At 41.4% G+C, this 26,146-nt stretch overlaps 1 protein-coding gene across 7 annotated transcripts in view; it reads right to left on the reverse strand.

Annotated features, from left to right (window-relative positions):
* si:dkey-237h12.3 (teneurin-3) overlaps nucleotides 1-26,146 on the reverse strand; it is a 218,297-nt gene that overhangs the window by 92,833 nt on the left and 99,318 nt on the right. For 6 of the 7 annotated variants that reach the window (XM_052064651.1, XM_052064641.1, XM_052064623.1 and 3 more), the window contains exons 5-7: nucleotides 12,526-12,651; nucleotides 8,937-9,151; nucleotides 2,821-3,031 (exon numbers count right to left, since the gene is read on the reverse strand). In XM_052064651.1, the coding sequence (XP_051920611.1) occupies nucleotides 2,821-3,031; nucleotides 8,937-9,151; nucleotides 12,526-12,651 (552 nt within the window). The remainder of the gene's footprint in view (nucleotides 1-2,820; nucleotides 3,032-8,936; nucleotides 9,152-12,525; nucleotides 12,652-26,146) is intronic. The other variant, XM_052064659.1, reaches the window with a different exon arrangement.

Below are 26,146 nucleotides of genomic sequence, written 5' to 3' on the forward strand. Positions count from 1 at the left end.
CTTTTTTTTTCATCCTTCTATCGCGGCCCAACACCCTAATGATCAAACCGAGCAGAGCAATCTCCCAAGTGTTTTAAGTCCTCTCCGTCTTGAAGTTAATCTGACACATCCTACAAGGGTAAGAGCCAGTGCTTGCTCAACAGACTCCCAAAAGACATCATTTTGATAAGTGTGAAGAGGGCAAAGTTTTTTATTATGATGATTTTGGAGGGTGTGATGACTTTGGATTGTGGTGGATGTTCCACTTGTATTGGATGTTTCTTTCTGCTTCAGGTGGACCCTGGCAATTTCCGCCAGACTCGTCGATACCTTCATATTTGGGAGGGCCAAATCAATCAAAGCCCTGCCCCCCGAAGGAAATGGAGGCAGAAAAATATATCTCGAGCCTTTTTCGAAAGCCTACAAGTTGTTTGGCTGGAAGAATCAATGCTCATGCATGGCTTTTATTACAGTGCGGCAGCCAATGATCAGCGAATCTCCCAAGGAGCAACTCTTGTCCACCTGCAAGGCTGCGGAAGATTGTCACGCAGGTGAAGCCAGACAGGCCCAGCTTACTTCACAACAAGTAGACAAGGCTGACTTTTTTTCTTTCTTTTGTTTGTTGAAAGGTTTTATGGATGGGCATCTGGGAATACAACAATGTCATGCTTTGGTAAAATATGGATCAAACACGGTGAATTTCACCACTCAAAGAAGGTTAAATTAAAGGGTGAATTTTCCAAAACCAAAACACTTAATTTTCCTCAAATTGCTAAAACTGTCACTGTCAAAGTGAGAGTAGCGCATTAGTAAAACGATATGTGAAAAAAACCCTCTTTGACCTGATGTTGTGCCCTTATCAGATTTTTTTTTCAGAAAAACAACCAATCAGAGACAGCACGTGTGACCGAGAAGTCACACCCGTGCAGCCTTGCGCTGACTTGCTTCGTGTTTCCTGTGTGACTCCACCATAAGACTACAATTCAAACCTGGATGGCACAAAAGTTCTTGAAATTCAATGAAAAGAAGACAGAGGTGATACTGTTTGGTCCCAGTGGCCCTTGTACATCCCATTCTGTAGACTTGGCCCCCCTGTCTCCTTATCTAAAGCTAACAGTCTCAAACTTGGGCCTTAAACTGGACAGTGATTTCAAAATTGGTGCCGTTGTGAAATCCAGCTTCTTTCACCTTAGACAGCTGGCCAAAGTAAAACTTCTCCTCTCTCATGAACACTTTGAGACAGTAATTCATGCCTTTGTCACATCCCAGCTCGGTTACTGCAATGCTCTTTACTTTGGAGTCAGCCAGTCCTCCATTAAGAGCCTTCAGCTGGTCCAGAATGCCGCTGCTCGCCTCTTGACTGGTACTCGTAAGAGGGAGCACATAACTCCTACTCTGGCATCCCTTCACTGGCTCCCCATACATTTTAGAGTTATTTTCAAGATCCTCTTATTTGTTTTCAAATCTCTAAATGATCTTGCGTCACCTTACCTCTCTGAGCTCATCCACTCCCACACACCTGCCCGGCACCTCAGGTCTGCGGACCAGACATTATTAGAAGTACCAAGAACTAAAATGAGGCTCAGAGGGGATCAAGCCTTCTCTGTTGCTGGTCCCGCTCTCTGGAATGACCTCCCACTGAACATTCGGCCAGCCTCCTCGCTACCCATCTTCAAAGCCCTCCTATAAAAATTCACTTGTATTCTTTGGCATTCGACTCAGCATATGCCAGTTACGACTCATTAAAATAATTTTTGAAAGTTTCCAACTAAAGTATTTTCTGTCACTTTTTGTATTGCATGTTTTGAAAGCAGTTACATTGCAAAAAAAAAAAAAAAAAGACATTTTGTTTGTTGGATAACAAATACAATTTTATATTCAAATTAGACTCTTTGTGTTTGTCCCCTTCCTTCCTTGGGGCATTGCAAAGACTGCTCAGCATTGGTAAAAATGCTCTCATACCGCCGTTGATGCTCAGTAAACAAAACACCCCTATACTATAAATGTTACATGAACCTGCAAAGGGGCTTCAAATGCAAATAGCCAATTACAAGAATATGTCACATGCAAAACTATCATATGATCCTATGATCTCTCAATTTAAATACTGTATTCATTTTTTAAAAATACAGTTAATCCATCCACCCATCCATTTTCCGAACCGCTTAATCCTCACTAGGGTCGCGGGGGTGCTGAAGCCTATCCCAGCCGTCTTAGGGCAGTAGGCCGGGGGACACCCTGAACCAGTTGCCAGCCAATCGTAAGGCACACAGAGACAAACAACCATCCACGCCCACACTCACACCTCGGGACAATTTAGTGTGTTCAATCAACCTGCCATGCATTTTTTGGAACGTTGGAGGAAACGGAGCACCCGGAGAAAACCCACGCAGGCCCGGGGAAAACATGCAGACTCCACACAGGGAGGCCGGAGCTGGAATTGAACCTGGTACCTCTGCACTGTGAAGTCGACGTGCTAACCACTGGACTACCGGCCCGCCTAAGTGCAGTAAATAAGTTATTTAAAAATAAACATATGTATATTATATGCCTTTTGCTCATTTTGAAACCCGATATATTTTTCGGTCCACTTTACAATGATGTGCAACTCCGTTTTGGTCTACAACATAAAATCTCAAAGTACACTCAAGTTTGTGATCGTAAGGTCACAAAATGTGACATTTTCAAGGGGCAAGAATACTATTTCTAGGCACTGTAGCATAACGGTTTATTTAATGCCCACATTAAGTACAATGCACATGTCATGCACGCGAGTGAAGAGTGTGGATCTGGTCAAAGGACTCTGAGACCTGTTTTCAAACGTCTCCAAAATGGTCTTACCCTGAACGATGGTATTGTACGACACTGCCTCTATGCTGCGTCCATCATTGTAGAAAGCCAGGTGCCACACTCCAGTGTCTAGGTACTGGATGAATCCTGCCTGATGGACCACCACCTGGTGCTCCGGGCGGGCTCCCCTCTCGGTTTCGCTCGGGGCGCGGAGTTCATTGGAGATAAGGCGGCTGCCATCCAGGAGCTCCACAAAGTCGTACTGTGGAAAAGCACAAACGAAAGAAAGGTGAAAGGCTCTGGAGGAAGTGATTGATTTGATTAGAAGAGTGTGTTACTGTTAAGTCATACTTGGCTTTATATAAGGTAAACCTAATATCCATAACATAAATCTAATGGGCAACACATAGAGTTGAAATGGCAAACATGGGCAACAGCTTGTGATTGTTTTGACGACACAAGTGTATGATTGTTCGGCCACACGTAGCTTTACAATGCGCGACATAACCCTAATATGGCACACACAGTGTTAACGCGCCATACAAAACCAACACAAAGCAAGGGACTGTTTTGTCGACAGAGGTGTATGATTGTTATGCCATGAATAGCTTAAGATAAGATAAGATATCCTTTATTTGTCCCACACTAGGGAAATTTACAGCCTCCAGCAGCAATAATGTGGGTAGAAAGAAGAAAGAAGAAAAAACAAACAAACACCGTTCAATTCAGTGCAATATAAATACAAAATGGATAAATTGCAGTGCTATTTACAATAGTTTTTCACATTTTACATTTGTTTCACATCATTTAAGTATTATTATTATTATTGTTATTATTTTTATTCAGCAGGCTGACAGCAGTCTGTAGGAACTTAATATGCCCCACATAATTTTAACTAGCAATATGTAGCTTTCAACGTGCCATACACGAGTAACTTAAGTGAGTGATTGTTTTGACTATGCAGGTGCATGTTTGTGAGGCCAATTGAGACTCTTTAAATTGGTGCCTGTGAACAACAGTTGTATGTCACATTGGCACGAAGCTATATGAGATTAGATTATTGCTCCCCTTTTAATTTTCTTTGCTTTGTCCCCAGATTAAAGAGAGCAAAATACAAATTCAATAAATGATTCGTCAGAGAAATGTCACTGCATTTAGTTTCTCATGTGGGGTTTTGTGCATGGAAATCCAATATTTAAGGAGAATGTTGATTTTACTGTTAGTGGGTATTAGCAGTGAGTTGCTGCAATAAAAGGGAGAAAAAAACTCTCTCTCTCTTTCTGTCTCTCTCTCTGTCTCTCTCTCTCACAGTCTCTCGCACTCACTCTCTACTATTGGCTTTGGCACATCATTTTATTTCTTTTATTTGCATGAAAATCAAAAGGTAATTCAGTTATACGCCTGACAGATAGAGTTTGCAGATGCCTGACAAAGTTTGTATTTGTTTTCAGTATGTAAATAATGCTCCCCAAAATGAATTAATTCGATTTGTTGAAAATGAAATCTTTTTCTGAAAATGAGTTCTTTGGGAAGGCACCAAAGCAGAGGTCTAAATGTACATTCTCCCAAACAAACATCGACTTACAAGACAAACAAGGCGTGATTCCCGCCTGGCAAAATAATTGAAGAGGTGCATCTGCGCTCACAGCACCCGCTGAACAGCTGGACCTTATTTGGACCTCAACTGTGCAGCGCGGAAGAAAACAACCCATCCCCCAGACAGGCTAATGGGTACAGCGAAATACAGCAGATGCAGACAAGAGGATTCCCTGGTTAAAAACGTTGCACGCTCCATGCAAACAAACTGAGCATAGAACTCAAGCATACAAATTGTCACATACAAATTGTCACAGTCTTTTGAAGAGAGCTCGGATTGGACTATAGCTGGGCTAGCAACAATACCAGAGAAAACAAAACTAAAGTCTGGCTTGAGGCACAAACATCTTCCCGCTTCAAATGTCTTGAAGCCTGTTGGTGAACGAACAGGAATAGACACTGACGTTAAGTAAGGTGTACCAATTGGTAGATACATTACACGAGGGCAGCATTTCAACCCTGAAAACAAAACATTTCTTTCCGACTCGGAAAGTTCATGTGGTCGAAATGAACCTTCGGGGTCAAATCATAAGACGGAAATTGACTAGCACTGGAAGCCAAATTCTGACAGCAGTATTAACCATGAATGGGACTGGGAAACAAGAGGAATGAGTCTTCCTTTAGTTTGTTATTTAAAAACGCTGCAATTCATACTTGCAAGACTGGCCAACAGGCTGGAAATACGGAAATTACAGAGACTATTGGACGGAAGTGAGTCAGAAAAGCTTCTCGGTGTGGTTGGTGTGGAAAATGCATACAAGTCATAGCAATACATGGCATGAAGTAGGACGGTCCCAAAAATGGACATACTTTACAACATGACTTGCACGGGATACAGGATATGTGAGCGAGGGAAAAGACAATGAGTATCGCCGTATTGGAAAGGGAGGCCATTGGAAGATTTAGATGTATTTTTTTGTTTGTTTTACAGGGAGAAACTACAACCATGAGCAAGAAGTTTAGATGTTTTTCAGAACAGCTGCAGTCCAAAGCTCAAAAAAATAGAGGTGGTTCACCGAACCTGAATTCTAACGCTAACCTCACGCCACAACACTAATGCCAACTCTAAACACCGAAATCTAACACCTAACTGGTGTAAATTCTGTTCCAACCCTAACCCCTCCACATTTAACTCTTAACTTGGGTCCCTGAGTCCCTCTACCCCAAACTGTAACACTCACATCTATAAACCTAACCTAAATCCACCAATCCAAAGCTTCCAAACATAAGAGCAGGTGTGTGTTTAATCATTTGAGGGACCAAGCTAAACACAGTCATGGGGCCCTCCACATTTGGGTATTGCAAATATTTTCAATACTGTTTGTCATCAATCAAAACTTGTGATGTCCTGAAATTCAATCTTCAGGTTGGTCAAACATGTGTATCATTTCATTGCTTGCTGTAACTCAAAGGAACAATTACCAACATTTAATCATGCAAGTCAACACGTATGCAGTAAGAAGTTGGAAAAGTCTACTGAATGCAATTGATGAAGCATTTTGTTGTGTTTTTAAACAGGTGAATTAAGATCGGAAAAACAATAACTGCTTACATCCATCCATCCTGCCTATCCGAGCTGTCTTTGAACAGTAGGCGGGGGACACCCTGAACCGGTTGCCAGCCAACCGCAGGGCATGCATAGATGAACAACCATTCGTGCTCACACTCACACCTTGAGACAATTTAGAGTGTTCTATTAACCTGCCTGCATCTTTTTGGAATGTGGGAGGAAACCAGAGTACCCTGAGAAAGGAATTACTTTCAATCAAAGTGAACTTTGTTAATTTTTGGGGCACCTCAAAATCTTGGCATCCCAGGCCAAGATCTTACTTAATGTTAAGTCCCATACAAAAAAATCAACCCTAACCCCCTAACCGTAACACTTAAAACTCTAATTCTAACCTCAGTTCGAAACCAAACACTACTCTGGAAGAATACACTAAATAACTATAATAAAAAAAGTTTTTTTCAGCTTAGAAAATTTCAAACTTTTACCAATTTTCAAAGTGTTCACACAACAAAGGAACCCTATGCTGCACCATGAATATATATACCGGTATATTTTTTAGAAGTACTGAAATTCAAGCATTAGCACTGTGGAACAACCACCCGGTCGGCACCATCAAACAATCTGTTTCAAACATGCTGCTTTGACTCCCTGTGGCAAATAGTGAATATGGCTTTAAATGAATGTTTCTGAAGGAAAAGGGCATCGGAAAATATATTGAAACAACATTTCTTACCCAGATTTGTGACAGACAGGGACTTTGGGAACCATTTCTTTGGGCTGATTTTCATACTGCTCATGTGAAGTCGACCCTTTGATTGCAGGAGGGTGCAAGGAAAGGTGGCTAGGTGGATGTTATTAACCTGGCGGAAGTTGGCTTCTTTGTGCTGGGGGGAAGCAATAATACAGTCCCATCCCACATAGCTTAGAGCCTTCTGGTCGAGTGCATCCGTCTCGATGAGGTTGCTCGAACCGCTTCTAATCTCATCTCAGACCAACAATAGTGGTGACATTAAGCGTACAGAGTCAGAGGACAAACACAGCCTTTAGATTGAGTGACCTGCATGAAATTCTCCAGGAAACAAAAGTCCATTTTTTCCCCTTTGAATTTGTTTTCTTTGTACACCCACAGACAGGCACTCAATAGCAGCAGGACAAGGTCTATATTTGACAAGAGGCGTAAAAGTTGTTCCTCGTAAATGTTGTTCTCCCCTTTGCTGGCTGTGAATGGGACGCTCAATATCGCCGGCCGGGCTTTTTCACGCTCAGTTGAGTGAACGTATTGATCTGTGGCTGAATGGCGCTCCGAGGAGGCCACGATTGACACGACGTCCGGCGTTGACACAAAAGAGGTCGTCTTGTTAATTACTCCACTTTGATTTTCGAGTTTATTTCCCTTTCGTTTTTATCTACAACCTTAAAAGTGCAATCCGACTCACCTGTGTGACCAACACCGCCCTCCTCTGCACTCCTCTTACCCAATTCCTTTAACCCCTATTCCCTAGCCCTGTTTTGTTTATGACTAGACCTTTCTTTTTTGACCTGCACCATTTAAACCAAATACCACCTCTCAAGTCAGCAAACCCCCCGACCCTGTTTCTTGTTACCTCCCTTTCTTCTCTTATTCTACTAACCTCCACTCACCACTAACTCAAGTCTGAACCCTAAACCCCTAAATCTAACTAACTACCAAATGCCCAAACCAATTCCGTTGTCCTCTTAGGTACAGGTACCCCCTTTTCCTATTTCAGACACTTGACCTTGTCTTGTCTCTTCTCTCACCTTAACAATTTAAATCATGTTCCCTGAACCCTGAAATTAAACCCTTAAATTTCCTGTAACTAACCCTAACATCTTTAAAATGTGTTGAGCTTCTTCTCCTTCTCAATCACACCACCTGTATCGCCTTAAAAATGCAATCCATCTCACCTGCGTGACCACCTGCACTCGAGTTAAGTGCTTCTTCACAAGGACAGAATGTCAAAAACGTGAGACTGAGAGCTTTATTTCACAGGCTGCTGTCGTCTGAGTGCTTCCGTCAGCAGCGTCCTCAGACGTCGGGAATTCACTACTGGCATTCAGGTGACATGTCGGAACATTTTGGGAACACTTGTGGGGGCAAATGGCTGACACGTGAGGAACAGTGAAAGATGAGTGTAAGGTAAAACAGAAACCGACAAGCTGAAGGAAAGTAAATTGAATCAGTCAAAATGGAATTTTAAACCTATATAATGTGAGTGAACGCTGATGTTATTGATTATTAATTTCCTGTCCCACATACATTCATGATCACAGCATGCATTGATTGGAAAGAAATATAACTATCCAATTTTAAAATAACACTAACCCTCCAACCCAAACCCCAAATTGCAATTTTAATATCTAATTTTAGCCTTAACCACAAATATAACTGACCTAATACCTGAACCCTACAACCCCAATCCCTGACACTACATTATCTGAAACTATAACCGGCTAACCACTCTCCGAAACCCTCTAATTCCAAACCTCAAATGTAATACCCTTAGCCCTAAACCTCTCTTTCATGCTAACCCTCTAACCAGAGCCAGTCAAACAATACCACAACCCTACAACCTTACCTGATAACACTAACTATCTAACCCTTACTGTAACCTAATCCTAACCCTATCCCTTAAACCGGAAACTTAAATATTTAACTCTTAACCTCCTAACCCTGAAACCCCTTCAGCCCAAATCCCGCAAAATCTCTCACTGGTGTCATTCTGAAACCCCATCATCTCTTCTACTGGATAGATGTCGTCACAGATCGCTGTGGCTGAATTGAACATTTTGCAAATCAGCATTCATGGCACAGCGTTGCAACCTTGCACAGCAGCAGGATATACACAATTGGACACATTTACACAATTATACACATAATGGATTGGTTGACGGCAAACTGTGCTGTGCTGTGCTAAGTGCAGTGTGAAAGGGCCGGAACTGCAGGGTTAAGTAATTAACATATTAGTAGCCTAGAACCCGAACCTTTTCACACCAATATCATTAACATAACCACAACAAAAATAAAAGCTGAAGACCTCACCTGCGTGTGAGACGGCACAAGGCCTTTGCGCCCATATACACCGATCAGGGCATTCTTTTGCACAGAGATGTTGAATTTGAGGAAACGTGGTTTGTCCACGCTGAGCTGGGAACGCCAGAACACGCCTGGTGGAACGTTTTGGCCCGCACTCTTCCCGATGTCCATAGGTCCTGTGTCCACAGAGTTGTTCTCCTGATGGAGAACACTTGTCCTTCCTAGGTGGCGGAACAGAACATTTGCTATTGCTACTTTTTTAGGCACTCAGGCATCATGCAGTTTTCAATCTACAGTCACACTCTCAACTCTATTGCTGTGTACAGTGCAAGGTGAAGGCTGGTCTTATCAGTGACCTGTACGTTTCCCAGCTTCATTATAAGGGTTATACAGACTGGCTAACTTGTTGACTTAATTATTTGTAGCCCCTATAATGCCATAGGGGCTGGAATCACAAAAGTCTGCCTGAATGTCCCAATGAGAAAGAACCCTTGTGCTAGGCTTCCTGGCCTCCTGGCCAGCTAAGCACTATTTTGTAACGTGAAGCTTTGCTAAGTGGGAGAGAATCAGTGAAGGGGGAAAAACAGGCTTGAGCAAGATTTTGAACAACTGTGATTTTTACCATTTACCATTCATCCATTTTCAAATCCGCTCATCCTCACACAGGTCGCGGGCATGCTGGAGCCTATCACAGCTGTCTTGGGGCAGTAGGCGGGGTATACTTTAAACTGGTTGCCAGCCAATCACAGGGCACACAGAGACAAACAACCATTCTTTGGGACAATTTAGAGTGTCATCACTGTTATCATGCATGTCTTTGGAATGCGGTCGGGAACTGGAGTACCTGGAGAAAACCCATGTAGTAATGGGGAGAAAATGCAAACTCCACACAGGAAGGCGAAGCCTGCACCTCTGTACTGTGAGGCCGACACGCTAACCAGTCAACCAGCGAGCCGCCCAATTTCTTTGCATTTGTCTAAGACTTTTTTCTCAATAAACTCTTCCTTGTGGTTGCTCCAAAATCTTGTGTGTCCATGTTTATGTCTTGAAAGCTACGCCACTTTTTACTCTGCTCATTCTGCCTTGTTTCTTGCTGTTTTCACCACAACAATAGTCTGTTTTCTTGAAAGATTATAGCATATGGTGACTACACTATGTTGTATGCATCTGTGTAGCTGCGCAACTAACTTGTTCCACCCAGTCTCATTTATAATTCACCCTTTTCACCCAAGTAGACACTGACATATGGTCGCTCTATAATGTTGTGTGTGTCTAGGCTCATGTACTGTACCCTTGCATCCAGTTGGCTTCATTTTTTGCCATTTACTGAGTTCTCTTTGTTTTACGTGTTTGTTTTCCCCCAGTAGATGCTGACATGTGGTCATGCCACATTGTTTCACGCGTCCATATTTACACTGTGTCCTGGGTGCGATGCTACTTGGTTGTTCCGGATGGTCTGCCTCATTTCTTGCTGTTTCTCTACATTTCCCACAAATAGTCTTGTTATTTCAAGTATACAATGAGGTATGGCCATGCCATTATGTTGGATGTGTGTGTGTGTGTCTGTGTGTGTGTTCTCCAGGCAACTACCCTTGCTGTATTCCTTCATAATAGTCCAATTCTGCTTTAAATGGCACTTTCACTTAACAATTGTAATATACTGGTTACATTTTGAGCATAACATACTTTAATGTAGGTGGACACTGTAATTCTTTGTGTGTGTGTGTGTGTGTGTGTGTGTGCGTGTGTGTGTGTGTGTGTGTGTGTGTGTGTGTGTGTATGTTTGCACCCAGACACTACTACTGCCTTGCTTCAGTGTTTGCATTTAATGAGGCCATTGGCTGTCACTTTAACTCCAGTCAGAGGCGAGAGCGGGAGCCAAGCGTAACCTCCGGGGAGAATAACGGCGAGCTATTGATCGGCCTTTAAAGAGCCCACAAGCTGCTCCACGTCGTATTTATTAACAGCGTTGATGAGGGTATAGAAGTAGCCGGGGTTCAGTGAGCCAGTGTTACGTATTGTGTTGCATGTTCTCAACGCTGCATTGCTGTTAAAGTTTTTTGTTCAGAGTCGTTAACTGTTACAGGTGAAGCAAAATGGACCTTCTACTTGACGATGAATATAGAATGTTAACACATCGTAATCAGCCGGTGTGAAAGTGGGATAATATTCAGAACGCAAAGAGGACCCAACATTAAACTGTTTCAGAAGAATGCTGCCACATGTAAATCAAAGAAGAAAATTAATGTATACGAAGGGTCTACAACAGCCACCCAACAATACTCAGTGAAAAGTTAAAACAATGAAAAAAAATCCCCCCAAACCAGTTTAATTGTGATCGGTTAGAAGTTGGGCAGACATGTCTTTGACAACAGGCCACACAAAGCCCCATACCAGATGTTGAACATGACATGATGTTGACGTTTTGGCCGGAAGCAGACACTCTGGAGGGAATTGTAGGGTGAACAGCATCTTGAGAGTATTTCAAAATGTAACGGGTCAGATACGTAATGAATGGATGGATGAGTCCTATTCTGAAGACTGAATCCTGACTTTGAAATTTTTTTTCGCACCCCCCCCCAAAAAAAAAAAAGCTTCTGCTTTTTCTGAAATGCCTCCAAGAAGTGGTGGTCCCCAACTACCCGGCCCGCAAACAGGAAAGGCAGAAATTATTAGCCCGTTAAACGTTTGTCTACCTTGCTCCCTGGATACTTGCTCTTGCTGAGGCGGGAGGTAGGCGTCCCTTGTCAATTTCTGCATTCACATGTTCTTGTTCTTGCTCTTGCAAGCGCTCACATGTTGATTAACCAAGAGTTCAACACTTAGGACCGTCCCCTGATTTGTTTAACATTTCTTTCTGCATTTCATGCTGACATTGTCTGCAGCATGAAATAAATAAATATTAGAGCAGAGCATTTTTTTGGCATTTCTATTGTGATGCAATTTTATTTACATATTTATTTTTGCATTTATTGCCACACTTCTTTTTCTACTTAGAATTTTTTTAATCATTTAAATTTTTTTTATTAATTTTGTATTTTTGACAGGTACATACAGTAGATATATATTTTTTCATTCATGTTATTTTTGTATTTAATTTTTGAAATACGTTTTATATTCTTAATATTTTCATTTTTATGACATTCATTTGTTTTATTTTATTTTGGTATTTTTGTTTCTACATACTCCCAAGGGCATGCACGCTTTGGGTGTGTTTCTTAAATTGAAGACTCTGTAAGCACTTGGTTTTTAAGGGTCATATAAGATGAGTTTGAAAATGACAAAGTGTTTTGGCCTTGTAGTTTGTGGTATATTTATGGTTTAACCTATTCATATGACTTTGGGAGGGCTTCAATTCCACTTTTGGTTTTTTTAAACTATAAGTTTACATTAGTTACTCTCGTATAGGATTGTATTAGATTGTAACAGCTTGCCGAATGTAGATGCCACAGAGCATAATGAGAAATTAATTATTAATCAATGGGGAAAAGTGCCAAATGAAGGAGTTGTCGCCTGATGTTGGTAATATGGACGATAACTCACGTTCTAACATCCATGCATAAAAGAAAAGGCAATCACAGTGAGATTTCCTCACCGTCGGCGGCGAGCGCCGTGACGGCGCTGGACGGCGTGGGACCAGCCTTTCCGACTCCGCCATTTTCAAATGCTGGCTGGCTGTCCAACTCCTGCAGCTGCCAGTTGAGGCCGAAAAGATGCATGGCTGTGAAGTACACAGAAAAGCCACGTGGGCATGCAGAAGCAAATTAAAATAAAAATCCGACAAATAAAGCACCTGTTTCTGTAGCTGAGTACATTTATTTTCAGTTATCTGTTCTGAACTTGAGGATTTATATATGTATTTATATGTTTTTTTTTTCAAAAGATGTTTTACTTCGCAAGTTTGAAAAACTGTTCTTTTGATTACTTACTTTTTCAAAATGTGCTTGTCATATTTTTTCTGCGGATGATGACATGGAGAATAATAATTGTTGAAATCATCTGGGACTACTGTATTTCTGGTTTTCGAGATCCATCGGTATCTCGACCTTTCTTCAGTCGCTCCAACTCTGTCATCTATGTCTTTTTCTCTCCCGTCCGTCATTGTCCACTACGTCTCTCCATGCTAACCCAATTTGCCAAGTCAGACGGTCGGTCACCCCAGAGCCCCTGGGTTCTGTTTGAACCTTCTTTCATTGAGAGAATTTTATCCTTCTTCGGTTGCGACGTCTCAACTGTTTTAGGTGGTTTTCTTTGATGTATGAAGAGTCTTCTTGACCCGATCGTCATGTGAAGTGAATATATAAAATTAACTTTACCTGAACCAGAGAGTATTAACAACGATGGCAACATATTCGGGGCGCAAGATATTTTCGGCTACATGAACGGCTCTGGTGATTACATTGTTATCTCATTCCGGCTTTAAAAAAATAAAAGCTTCTGGTTTTCAAAAATTCTCTGTCTCTTCTGAAAAGAAAAAAACACCCCATAATGGTAAGGTGTCATATTTCATTTGTTATGGTCTGCTAATTTTACATCTTTTGATCAATTCACAATGTTATCAATAACACAAGAACTTAGCATAGCGTAAGCATAAAAGCCTGAGTCAATGTTAGCTTAGCTCAGTGCTTGCTTTTTTCATTTTGTTTTTGTCATGGCCAGTTATCAAGATAATAATAATTTAAAAAAAAACAACAATATTGTTGTTGAAAAAATGTCATTTCTACTTTTGTGCTAAAGTAAATTTCAAAGTGAACTTTCTTATTTTGGCTTAAAGGAGTCAAATTAGTACTTCAACTCAGTACTCCCTAAGTATTTGCTACCGGTACTTACTATAATTATTTCCTTAACATCATATTAATACAGAGTATAAGTGTTTTTGCCCCTTCATGATGCAGGCAAAATGGCTCTTTGGAAAGATGGTAATTCATTTCACACTGTTTGTGCATCCGTGTATTCACAGCGAGGCGACACTGATAGCGGTCGTTTCAATCAAGGCGTGCAAGACTCCTGTTGTGTTAGCACGTTTCCTCGCTGTTGGCATGGCAGTGTCGCCACATTAACACAGCGATGGTTTTCTCAGAGCCCCAAAGGCACCGATAGTGAGGATTTTAATGTTTCCTTTTAAATAAAACATTTGGTTTGGGGTGATTTCCACACCTGTAGTTGGCTTTCAGTCATTCAAATTGGTTGGTTTTGTAAACAATTCGGTTTGTGATCCAAGCATATCAAAATGTAACGAAGCCACGTGATGTAGCGCTCCTCTCGAAATGGTCACAAGAATGTAAACGGGGTAGGTTTTGCGATCAGCAAATAAAATAGGTAGATCCCTGTTTCTTGTGGGTAGTATGTTGTGGGTGGTATTTCAGCATTAGGTGAACAAGTGCAATTCAGAGATACCATCAGATTTTTTTTAATAGTGTTCCCCTCCTACACGCTGTAATTTCAACATATAAAAGCAGACTTTGTACAGTATTCCATAGTGCCTCTGCTCAATCTCTCAATGTCCAGAAAATTTTAAGACTGTAGACAACATCACTTTGAGGAAACGTGAAGAAGAATCTCTCTCTCTCTCTCTCTCTCTCTCACAGTTCGATAAAAAAAAAATAGGCTGTTTGTCTGCCACTCTTTATAAAAAATTAAAATTAAAACGGATAAAAACCCAACCCGGATACAAGCGGCTGAAATGAGTTTTCTCCGCAGGGTGTCAGGGCTCTCCCTTAGAGATAAGGTGAGAAGCTCAGTCATCCGGGAGGGGCTCAGAGTCGAGCCGCTTCTCCTCCACATTGAGAGGAGCCAGATGAGGTGGCTTGGGCATCTGATTCGGATGCCTCCTGAGCGCCTCCCCGGTGAGGTGTTCCGGTCATGTCCCACCGGGAGGAGACCCCGAGGAAGACCCAGGACACGCTGGAGAGGCTACGTCACCCAGCTTGCCTGGGAACGACTCGGGATCCCCCGGGGAGAGCTGGAAGAAGTAGCTAGGGAGAGGGAAGTCTGGGCTTCCCTGCTAAAGCTGTTGCCCCCGCGACCCGGCCCCGGATAAGCGGTAGATGATGGATGGATGGATGGATGGAAAAACCCAAATTTAACACTAAGGTAGTTAATCACCAAAGTACTCAATTATACCAAATTATCATAATCTAGTACCGTAGTGCTAAAATTTTATTTAAAATGGCATTGAAGGGCCAACAGGTAGAGGACCTTTTATGCCTCTCTTCTTGCTCTGAATTGACACTGTAGGTCTCACAGCTATCCAAGATGTTGCTATAAAAACAACAACAACAACAAAAAAACAACCAACCAAACAAACAAAAACACCAAACAGTTTGAATCAGCACACATTGCAAGAGTTCCAAAATGCAACCAACAACCCAACATTGCTCCATTTTGCCATTCATCAAAAGAATGTAAATAGGAAGTAGCATTGCTATAAGCGATAAGTGGATAAAGCACCACAAAAAAAACAAACAAACAAAAAAACATCTTGCGCTCTCCTTTTATTGGTGATCGCAATGCAAATGAGGAAGGTTTTCTGTGTGGAATAATAAGTAATATTAGAACAAAATATTGCAAATGAAAATAAATTTAAAAACTCTCACATTCTTTAATTATAACGTCATTCGCCTCTTACGGGTTTGCCATGTCGTTCCTTTACCCATGGGTTTTCTAAGACATTTCTGTACTGGGAGAAAAGCAGTGTGGCCTCGCCAGCTCCAGGCCTGGTCTGCCAATGATGGTGATTGTGATTGAGGTACCCGAACATTCCTTGAGTCTCTGGCTTCGAGGTACCCGAACATTCCTTGAGTCTCTGGCTTCGATGAAGCAAAGAAACTGGTCCTCATTGAGAATGCGACGGCAGTTTTTGAAGAAAGTGTGGAAGATGACGGCGCCGGGGGTAGGTGTTACATAATAAAAACACAGACTAGCTTTCTTGGCGTGCTCGTTATTGTTCCCGTGCAATGGAAGAGCCTTCCTTCTTATTTCGGAGGAGGAAAAACGAGGTATATTCATGGCAAAGCGAAAAAGATGGAGAGGGGGACCAGTCTCCTCCTTCAAAGACAACTAGCCGAAGTGAAAATGCTGAGGAAGCATCTTGATTCTCGGGCTATTTGATGTGCGGGGGAAAAAGTTTTAAAGTTTTTCTTTCTTTCGTTTTCTCCCAGACTCCTCGGTAGAAGGATATCGGCTTGCAGTGAACAACTTGAGAGGTGGAAGAGTGGGGGGCCTGGGGGGGGTGGATGTGCAGGGAGGCTCTGAGGATATCAAATGTAGGGCGCGGCTCGGGAAAGTCTATCAATCGATGCTTTGTTAAGAAATGTTGGATATGGATCACTTTTAAAATACGTGCAAATAGTCTAATGCTACTGACTATTGCTGCAGTTCACATTCATTTTTGCACAGAAATGATCTATGTGTGGTATACTTGCATAGTTGGTTGAATATTTGGTCGTGTATTTTGGTACTTATCTGGTTTTATCCGGTTCATGTGATTTGTGCTTCTGTTGGCGCTACGGCAAGTCGGCGCTGTAAGATTCAACTCCACACTCGCAAGATTGTAAGCTGCCATCTGTGAGGTTGCACGAGTGATGTTTATTTTGAATAAAATTCATGTAGGGCATAGCATTCATGTTCTGTTTTCTTTTGGAACTTTTTTTTTCCCCCCTTAGATTTTCATGGTTTGACCTATTGGCAGTTAGCGCCAATAGTCTCCACCTGTGATGCATATTTTGAGCGACAAAATAATTAACAAGTAAATAAAATCCTTTTGGCTTCATGTTCCAAGAGCGCTGTTATTGACAAAATAAGAATTACATTGAAAAATGAATGGACTAAAATAAAAACAATTAAACACTAAATACTTATTTCCCAGTCACTGGGAGCTATAGCAGAAGGATCAAAAGCCGCATACGGCTTTGGAGCTGCAGGCTGCCGACCCCTGATATAGTTCAGTTAATGATACATGCACAGTTCGTTCGTGAACCATATTCTTGCGGCTGTTAACATTCACCTCTGTATACATAGAGTATCTACTTATCTCATTGCACTTCTGTTCATTTAATTCTCAAATGGCAGCCCTGCCGGTGGTCGATTGGTTAGCATGTCGGCCTCACAGTGCAGCGGTGCAGGGTTCGATTCCGGTTCCAGCCTTCCTGTATGGAGATAGCAGGTTCTCCCTGTACTTGCACGGGTTTTCTCCGGGTACTCCGGTTTCCTCCGACATTCCAAAAACATGCATGGCAGGTTGATGGAACACTCTAAATTGTGCCTCTGTGTGAGGTGGAGCGTGGATGGTTGTTCGTCCCTGTGTGCCCTGCAATTGGCTACCAACCGGTTCAGGGTATCCCCCGCCTACTCCCTGTAGACAGCTGAAATAGGCTCCAGAATGCCCGCGACCCTCATGATGATCAGTGGATCGGATAATGGATGGATGGTTAATTCTCAAATGCTTATGTTGCTGCATGTGTTGCGACCATTGCATTGTTGATATGATGTTGATTTTTGTTCATTTGATTCTGAACAGATTATAGAGACTATTCATTTATACATGCATAGTATTTTACTACATGCAGTTTAATGCCGCTGACTATTGCTGCTGCCATTCGCTTTCACTTGTCTAAATCGAAACATTTTAGCTCGGTCTCACAAATCAGGTCATCCAAATACGACCTGATTTTGAATCACAGGTCAGTACGCTCAATGTATCCCTATCCAATGTTTGTGCCAATTGGATCTGAAATACAATTCTCCCCCCTTAGGTACTCTTATTCCACCCGGGGCCTGTTCTCCACTTACCTTGCGAATATCCTGTCATTTCCATAAATTATTCTGGCAACCTTGGCCCGTCGCAATGAATATTTATGGCTGCCGTGAAAAAAATCCCCCTTTCCCACTTCAAGCTACCCTTTTATCTGTTATGTTATAAGAGTGTGCCCCCTGGAAAACCTTTGCTGACCGTAAATTGGGGAAAAGGTTGGATTTGTACATTTGTAACATGTTAGTTTAAGCTCGGGGTTAATCCCCCCACCCAAAAAAATCATTTGAGGTTTAAAAAAAAAAGTGTAATGCTTCTTTATACAGTCCAGCGAATTTGAGGAGACAAATTAAAATATTCACATGTCACACTTGGTGCAGACCGCCATGATAATCGCTCATGATAGCAGAATGAGCGATGCAGCCCATCTGGAGTCAGTTTGTGCCAAGCGCAACTCCATGGAGCCGGGAGTTCTACTCACATTTGTGGACATTAGGATGGGGATGGAAGCATGTAATGGGACAGGAAGTGCCACCACTTTGCTCTCTAGACACATATATAAACAAACACGACGCAGTACAGCCTCTGACGGTAGGCCCTTTGGATCAAAGAAAATAAAATAATCTAAGGTGTTATATCAACTTCAGGCGAGACGACTTAATGGCTTACAATCTGCTTCTGGCATTATGTCAACCTTGTTTCGCTCATTTGAAACTGTCAGTGGCATTTTTCTCTGTTGTACATTTCCTAAAATGACGACCAACTATTGGTGTTGAACTTTCCTACAAAGAAAATATTGAAGTTTTCATACTAGCCTCAATGGACATGGTTCGTGACATGTTTTTGAGAAGTAGGTCAAATTCATTTCAAACTACAACTGGTTCAAGATTGTTTTGTTGTCTTCTTAAAATCAAAAGCCAAACTATTGATGTTGTGCTTTCCCAAAATGAAGCCAATGATTGATACTGCACGCTCCCCACCCCCATCTCCAAAAGAAAAAAATTATTGAGTGATACCTTCTAAAAAAGAATACAAACTCTAGTTCACCTTTCCTTAATGGAAGAACTTTTCATGTTGCACATTACCAAAGGAAAAGCTATTTAGAGTGTCTTGGACTTACCGAAAGACTGGATGTCACTTAAAAAAAAAAAAAAACCAGGGATGTTGTACTTTTCTAAAAATAAGACACAATTGTTTCCCTTACCCAAAAAGACAAAACAAAATTCATATTGCAATTATTTGAAAATAAATTCTTTATTCTCACAATAATAATAATGATAATAATAATAATAATGATAAATGATACATGTTAAGAAATAATATTTTGTTAATTTGATATTGTCCATGAAAATATTTGGAGAATTTGCAGCTAGCCATTTTTTGTTTCGTTTTAAATGTCATCTGATATTGTTTTCCCCAAAGAAAATCACTTTTCCTCCCTTACTGTTCCCAATGTGAACCCCAGCAGTGGCAGCACTTGCACCCACTGTAGGGTGTAAAATTCCTGTCTTAATTACTTTGTTACCTTAAATGGAACAATTTAATCAGTGTACAGCTCGGTGGAAATGCATCATTGGGGACAAACGACTCCACAGTTGATCAGGTCGCTCCCAAGCGCATGTTAAAGCCAAATAAAATGAATAAGCGTCGGAATTTAATGATATTAGCTCATAACAGCAGCAAGTGTTTCTCCAATAAAGGAGCCGTGAGCAAAAATACAGATGTGGCACATTACCACTTCCCCAGAAAGGAAACGCTTGCTCTGGACACAATGATATATCAGCTGGGAGATAGTCGACACACCTTGCTAGGCCGTATTTCACCTGCTTACAAGGCCCCCTTGATTCCCCTAAGCTGAATGAAGAGCCATGCGGTGCACTGGCTGAATTCCTTGGAGGGGAAGATGATTTAATATTGTGGTCAAGACTGTAAAAGGATTGTGACAAATCAGCTTTGGCACCCAGTATAATGTGGGAGCTGAAAGACAAAATCCTGCGTCTCATGGACTGAGCCAAATTAAGCAACACTTTTGCATAAAGTCGTGGACAATATTGGACCAACCTTGTTTTTGCCAATTGTTCATTTTAATGCCTGGTGACAGTTAAGGTGTATCATGTGGCTAAAAGAAAAAAAAAACATGGAGTACCTAAACATTTTCTTTTTTTAGCACTACCGTGCCATAACTATTGATTTAAGATCTGAAGTGTTTCAGAATCAGAATCAGAATCAGAATCATCTTTATTGGCCAAGTATGTAGAACACACAAGGAATTTGTCTCCGGTATAACACGCTGCACTAGTATCATCGTAAACAACAAAATCATTGAAGCATTTTAGAGTAACCACTAGTTTTGAAGTACCATTTTGTGGTGCAAGAAGAGTGACTGTCAGTGACTGTTTAAGGAGTTAATGGCTAGAGGGAAGAAGCTGTTTAAGTGTCTACTGGATTTTGTGCGCATGGATCTGTAGCGTCTGCCTGAGGGGAGTGGCTGAAAAAGGTGGTGGGCAGGGTGCGGGGGATCCAGGAGGATTTTCCGTGCCCTTGTCTTGATTCTTGCAGTGTACAAGTCCTCAAGAGTGGGTAGGGCGGTGCCAACGATTTTTTCTGCCGTCCTAACTGTCCGTTGAAGTCGGATTTTGTCCTTTTTTGTGGCGGCCCCAAACCAAACCGTGATGGAAGAACACAGGATTGATTCGATGACTGCAGTGTAGAACTGTCGTAGCACCTCCTGTGGCAGGCCATGCTTCCTCAGCAGCCTCAGGAAGTTTTTGGTTGTTATTAAGAAAACCAAGGAAAAAAAAACAATAATTCTTCTGAGCTATTTTTGTTGATGTTAATTGTATTTGTCCAAGCAAATGTACCATTAGTTATACCGCATATTCAAAATGACAAATTAAAGAAACATGGGCGGTCTAATATATAAATATATGAGTTTTTTTTTTTTGTTTAGTATTGTTTTTTTTTAAAGTACATGACTATATACAGCATAATCACTTATGGTGTATTGGTACACTCGGCTGATTTGTGTGCAGCCAGTGTGGGTTCGGTTCTCCCTCAGTGTAAGTGTGGGTATTGGTGCGATCGGTTGTTTATCTCTGTATGTGCCCTGTGACTGACTGGCGACCAGTTGAGGGTGACTTTTGGCCAAAGTCAGTTGCGATAGGCACCAGCACCCCCCGCGACCCTGTTTAGGAAAAGCAGTGTTAAAATGGACGGATGAAGGAATGACTGGATCTTGTTAATTGTGTGTGGATTGGTCTTCAGATTTGTATTTATTCTTTTGGTATGGTCCAGAGGGGTGCCAAGTTCCAATAGCGGGGAAAGAAGTATAACAATGTAAACAAATGTTGTGAAGCTCAGCCTCTGGCTAGCGAGTGTCAAAAACTGCCATTAGTGTTTTTGCACTGTATTAAATTTTGAATTAAATTCAATTCATTACTGTTGCACTTGATTGAATCATCAATTTTCCCCAAAAAGATGACAAACGTTTTATGTTGGAATTCCCGGAATAAAAACTTGTCCTTTCCCAAAAAGAAGACAAACCATTGATGTTGTGCATCCCTAAAATGAAGACAAATGTTGAACTTTCATAAAAAAATAAAAATAAAAAAACATTTATATAATCGTTCAAAAGGACACAGTTACTTAACATTCCTCACAAGAAAATTGCCAACTGCAGAACTTTCACAAAAAGTGTTGTTTTCCACAGGACAAGGCATGTTTTGACATTGAGCTTTTCCAAAAAGAAGAGAAACTATTTTTGAACTTCCCTACAAAGAAAACTCCTGTTGTACAAACAGATGGAGTCTGCATCAAGGTAAAACCACTGGTGTAACTGAGATGTGAGTGCGGGTCACTTTATCAAAATCAGCAATTGTGTCAGGTAGAATGTGATGGATGCACATGTCAGCCGAAGTTTATTGTATGACGTGGGCACACGTATTTCAGATCTTGCTACTTTGCTACCCAAGAGGACTGCTGAACAGATGGAAACTCCACATGGAAAGTCCCCGAGTTGAAATTCAAGCCCATAGACTTTGACTGCAGGCAAAACATGCTGGCCAAAAGGTCCACTGTGTTTGCCCAATGGTTGGACTACAAATAAAAATAGTAGTGGGTGAAAATTACAAAAATGGACTCTAGTAGAGTCAGCCATTCACGTTACTGTGTTTCAACCAAGGGAAAGTCCATTTGAATGTGGGTTGGTCGATAGCACCTTCGTTGATCATTAAGTTGACTTTGTATTAAACAAGGGAAGTGTCCATCCATGTGTATAGTTTGGTCTGTGGTATAGTCAGTCATGAGTTTTGGCATGTGTCAGTCCACGGGAGGTCTGAAAAATACATCATTCATTTTACTGAGGCTGACAGGGGAGGGTGCACACCTTGAGTTTGGTTCGACTGGTCAGTGACATTGACAATCATTATTTTACGTTGTGACAATTGAGGGAAGGCCTGTGCTTTTCTGAGGGTTCAATTAAATGGCCGACAGTACAGTCCATCACTAATATAACCATGTGTTGAGTTGAATTTTTACATACCCCTGTGGAACAGTATTACCACAATGATCATTTTAGCCCCAGCTCTGCACATACTTGAACACTTGTCCTTGATATATATTCCACAGCACCAGGCACTTTTCAAGCACTTTTCAAGGACTTTCTGTACGATTGTTCAACAAATACTGCTACTGGTCACTTTCATAATGGTGGAATGATTACCTGCACCAACTGCACACCGGTCATAGTATTGTATTCCACCAGTGACCACTTTATCGCCGCTCGATACTTTGCATATTGTCTCACAGCTGTCATTGGGTGGTACCACTGCACAACGGTACCTTTTCATTACAGAATGTCTTTCCATACTTATTTGTCATGTCCTTGTTTATCGTAGTTGCTTGTATAATACTGTTGTGGCCTGTACTACCATAGACAAATTCCTTGTGTGTTTCTACATACTTGGCCAATAAAGATGATTCTGATTCTGAAGAGAAGGTCCATGTGTATAGTTTGAACTATAGTTTTGTCAGTCATTCATTCATTTTCCCATGTGTCAGCTCCGGGAAGGCTTTGTGTTTGTGAGAAGAATGGGTTATGGTTGTTCGAGTGGCACTTCCTATCAAAGCAGGAGGATGTTATGAGCAGAGGCTAAGTGAGACAGATGCATCTGAGTCATATTATGTGTGCAATTTTCAACAACAACAAAAAAGAAACATTTTGAGGAAAAAAAAAAGTGGTGTACAGATATAGATTAACAGCGACGCCAGACTGGCTCTCGGGAGGCAGCCTTGTCTGTGGTGTTCCATTTCACAGAATGACATGTCTAAAGATTGTCTTATGCCACCGGGAGATAATGGAGTCATGGAGTTTCTCTCGCTGAGACTGAAAAGGAAGGAAGGAGGCGTTGTCGTCGTCTGCTGCTTCCATTTTCCATTTCATTTCAAATGCACTAATTACGGCACGCTAATTATTATCTTAAATCATGAGCATTATTTGCATGGTTTCATTTTGTGAAAGAAACACATTGGAAGTGACTTTACCTTTGTCGCCTTGCCCTACTCCCCCGCCCCCCATAAAAAATTAAAACAAAAACAGGCATGGACTCTCGCAGGTGTCTCATTGACAGTGACAAACCATCAGAAGCAACACAGGTGACTTGTTCATCTGGCAATGCCGGAAGGACAACTGGAGGTGAACCTTAGTCAAAAGAGATTTTATCTACTCAACGACAGATGAAGGGAGATTTAAATGAGGCCATGCAAGTTATAAGACAATTAACACAAAGTGGAAATGGAGTTGAAAATAACAGGAAATCAAACACAACTTGGGCAGAACAAGTATTGGTATTTGTCAGGTCGAAAAACTGATTGGCAGAATCGAGTGTAAGCTCTCGATATCATGACGTTTACCACAATTTTATGGCAACATATATCATTATCGCTCAAAGATCAATTCTGTACAGCCTTATTACATATCACCAATGTTTCGTATTTTTTTGTTCTAACGCCATATGTACTGTATTAGACACTGTTGCACATCGACATCTCTCAGTTAACAGTATTTATAACACCAGCATTACAGTCGACCAGAGATGGGTACTGACAATTCAGACTCTATTTTTTGAGACTTGCAACTCGACTCAGACTCATCCATGATAGACTCATGTGTGTGTGTGTGTGTGTGTGTGTGTGTGTGTGTGTGTGTGTGTGTGTGTGTGTCCGTCCGTGCAGCAATTGGGTAACATTTACTGCGGCTGAGGATTTCCAACATTTGTGCAATTTTGAATGAATACGTGTATAAATGTGGACTCAATGATCCAACATAATTATCGATTAATTTCATAATTGTTTTATTGTGGATTATTCGATTCATTTTTGCACCTCTAATCACAATGTTACCATTCTTTCTCTCTCACGATACAAATTTCCGAGAATAACAGCATTAGATATCGATATTACAAGGGCACAAAATCAACACACCATTTTTATATACAGTAAATTCCGGATTACAAGCCGCTACTTTTTTTCCACACTTTCAACACTGCGGTGTGTAATATGAAGCGACTTTTTAATTTTTTTTTCCATCGTGGGAAAAACATGGACCAATAAAATGAATGAGTCTTTCACTGAGTTCCAATGAGATTGTATGACTAATCACAAATTCCGCTCTTCTTACCGTGTTACCCAGCAACAGTCAACCAATGAAATGAATGAGTAGTAGACAGGGGTACAATGAAATTGTATGATTACCGGTAATCACAACTTCCTTATTTCAGTCTTTCTTCTAACCCTGATCAACATTGAGAATACCAGACGAAAAGCATATGATGCAGCTTTTAAACTGCAAGCAATCACTCTGATAGTTAAAGAAGGAAATCAAGCTGCTGCCCGTAATCTTGGCATAGACGAGTCTCGATGGTGCAAAGATGGAGGCTCCGGCAAGAACTGAGCCAGTGTAAAAAGACAACCAAAGCTTTTAAAGGTTTTAAAGGTGGGCCGTCGTGGCGTTATAGATTCATGAAACGGAAAAGCCTGTCTATTAGGGCACCCACGACGTTGTGTCAGCAGCTCCCTCCCAATTACGAGGACAAACGTAACTTCGTTCCGCACATTCACACAAACAAAGATAGCGGAGAATTCCATCAGCCCAGATGAAATAATAAATATGGACGAAGACCGTCTGACATTTGATTTGCCTCTCACTCGGACTGTAATTAAAAAAGGTCACTCCCCGTCATATTGAAAACAAACGGCCACGAGAGAACACATTTTACCTGTGTTTTGAGCCGTGCAGCATCGGGCCTAAAGCTGCCAACGATGATAATTTTTAAGCGGCTGACTATAGATATATTCTCATATATCTTTTCCCATTTATATGATTTATTCTATTTAAAGCCTAGTGGGCTACAGTATCAAATGCACATCAAGATCTCTCTTTGTCTGGCCTCGTATGTGTCTCAGCATAATTTCGTTGTGCAAATGCATTTATCATGCTCATAAAAATATGGAGATTATTTTAACCTTAAACAATTTTGCGTTTTTTTTCTGCGGATGTTCAGCGGGGGACCGCGTCAGCGGCCTCACTCCACGGTGGCAGGGAGTGGCAGGGACGCAGAAGCAAACCCCCGCCTACTCATTGGCCAGCGGTTTATAGTACGGTGTGGCACATATAATTACAAAATTGATTTTTCTTCACAAATCTGAGCATGAGGCTCTTAATCAGGTGCGGTCTGTAGCCCGGAATTTACGGTATGTCAAACAAATATACTGAATACTGCATATCAATTTATACGAAGTTAGAGTGATTTGTTTATATAGCTTAGAATAAACAGAAATAAGTTGTTACTGTAAGCAGTGATGCTGATTCTGTGTGTGGGTGAGTGAGACAATAAAGATCAGAATGCTAATGGGTGTTTTTTTTTTTTTTTTTTTAACAGTGCACATGTTGCGACTGTGGGAGGAAGAACATGCAGACTGTGCATAGGCCGCCTCGGTCTTTTAATGGTAATTATATGGCACATAGGCTGCATTTATAAAGCGCAGGAGTGGGCAAACCTGTTTTGCTCAAGGGGACAACTTTGATTCTTAAAATGGACAGATGGGCCGGGTCATTCGAAAAAGCACAAAGAAAAAGTTAATGGGCATGTAATGCTGTAATTTTATGTTTTGTGAATTTTCTTTAATTCTATTCAATTTTACTTTAATTCCATAAACGCATCCATCCATCTATCCATTATTTGATTTGTTTATCCTCACGAGGGTCGTGGGCGTGCTGGAGCCTATCCCAACTTCTTCGGGCAGTAGGCGCGGTGCACCCTAAACTGGTTGCCAGCCAATTGCAGGGAACACATAGACAAACACCTATTCGTGCCCACAATCACAGCTCGGGACAACTGAGAGTGTTCCATCAACCCACCGTGCATGTTTTTTTGGGGAATGTGGGAGGAAACTGGAATACCCAGGAAAA

Source organism: Hippocampus zosterae, chromosome 1 (genome assembly GCF_025434085.1).
Source record: "Hippocampus zosterae strain Florida chromosome 1, ASM2543408v3, whole genome shotgun sequence".
In the NCBI taxonomy this organism is placed as follows: Eukaryota; Metazoa; Chordata; class Actinopteri; order Syngnathiformes; family Syngnathidae; genus Hippocampus; species Hippocampus zosterae.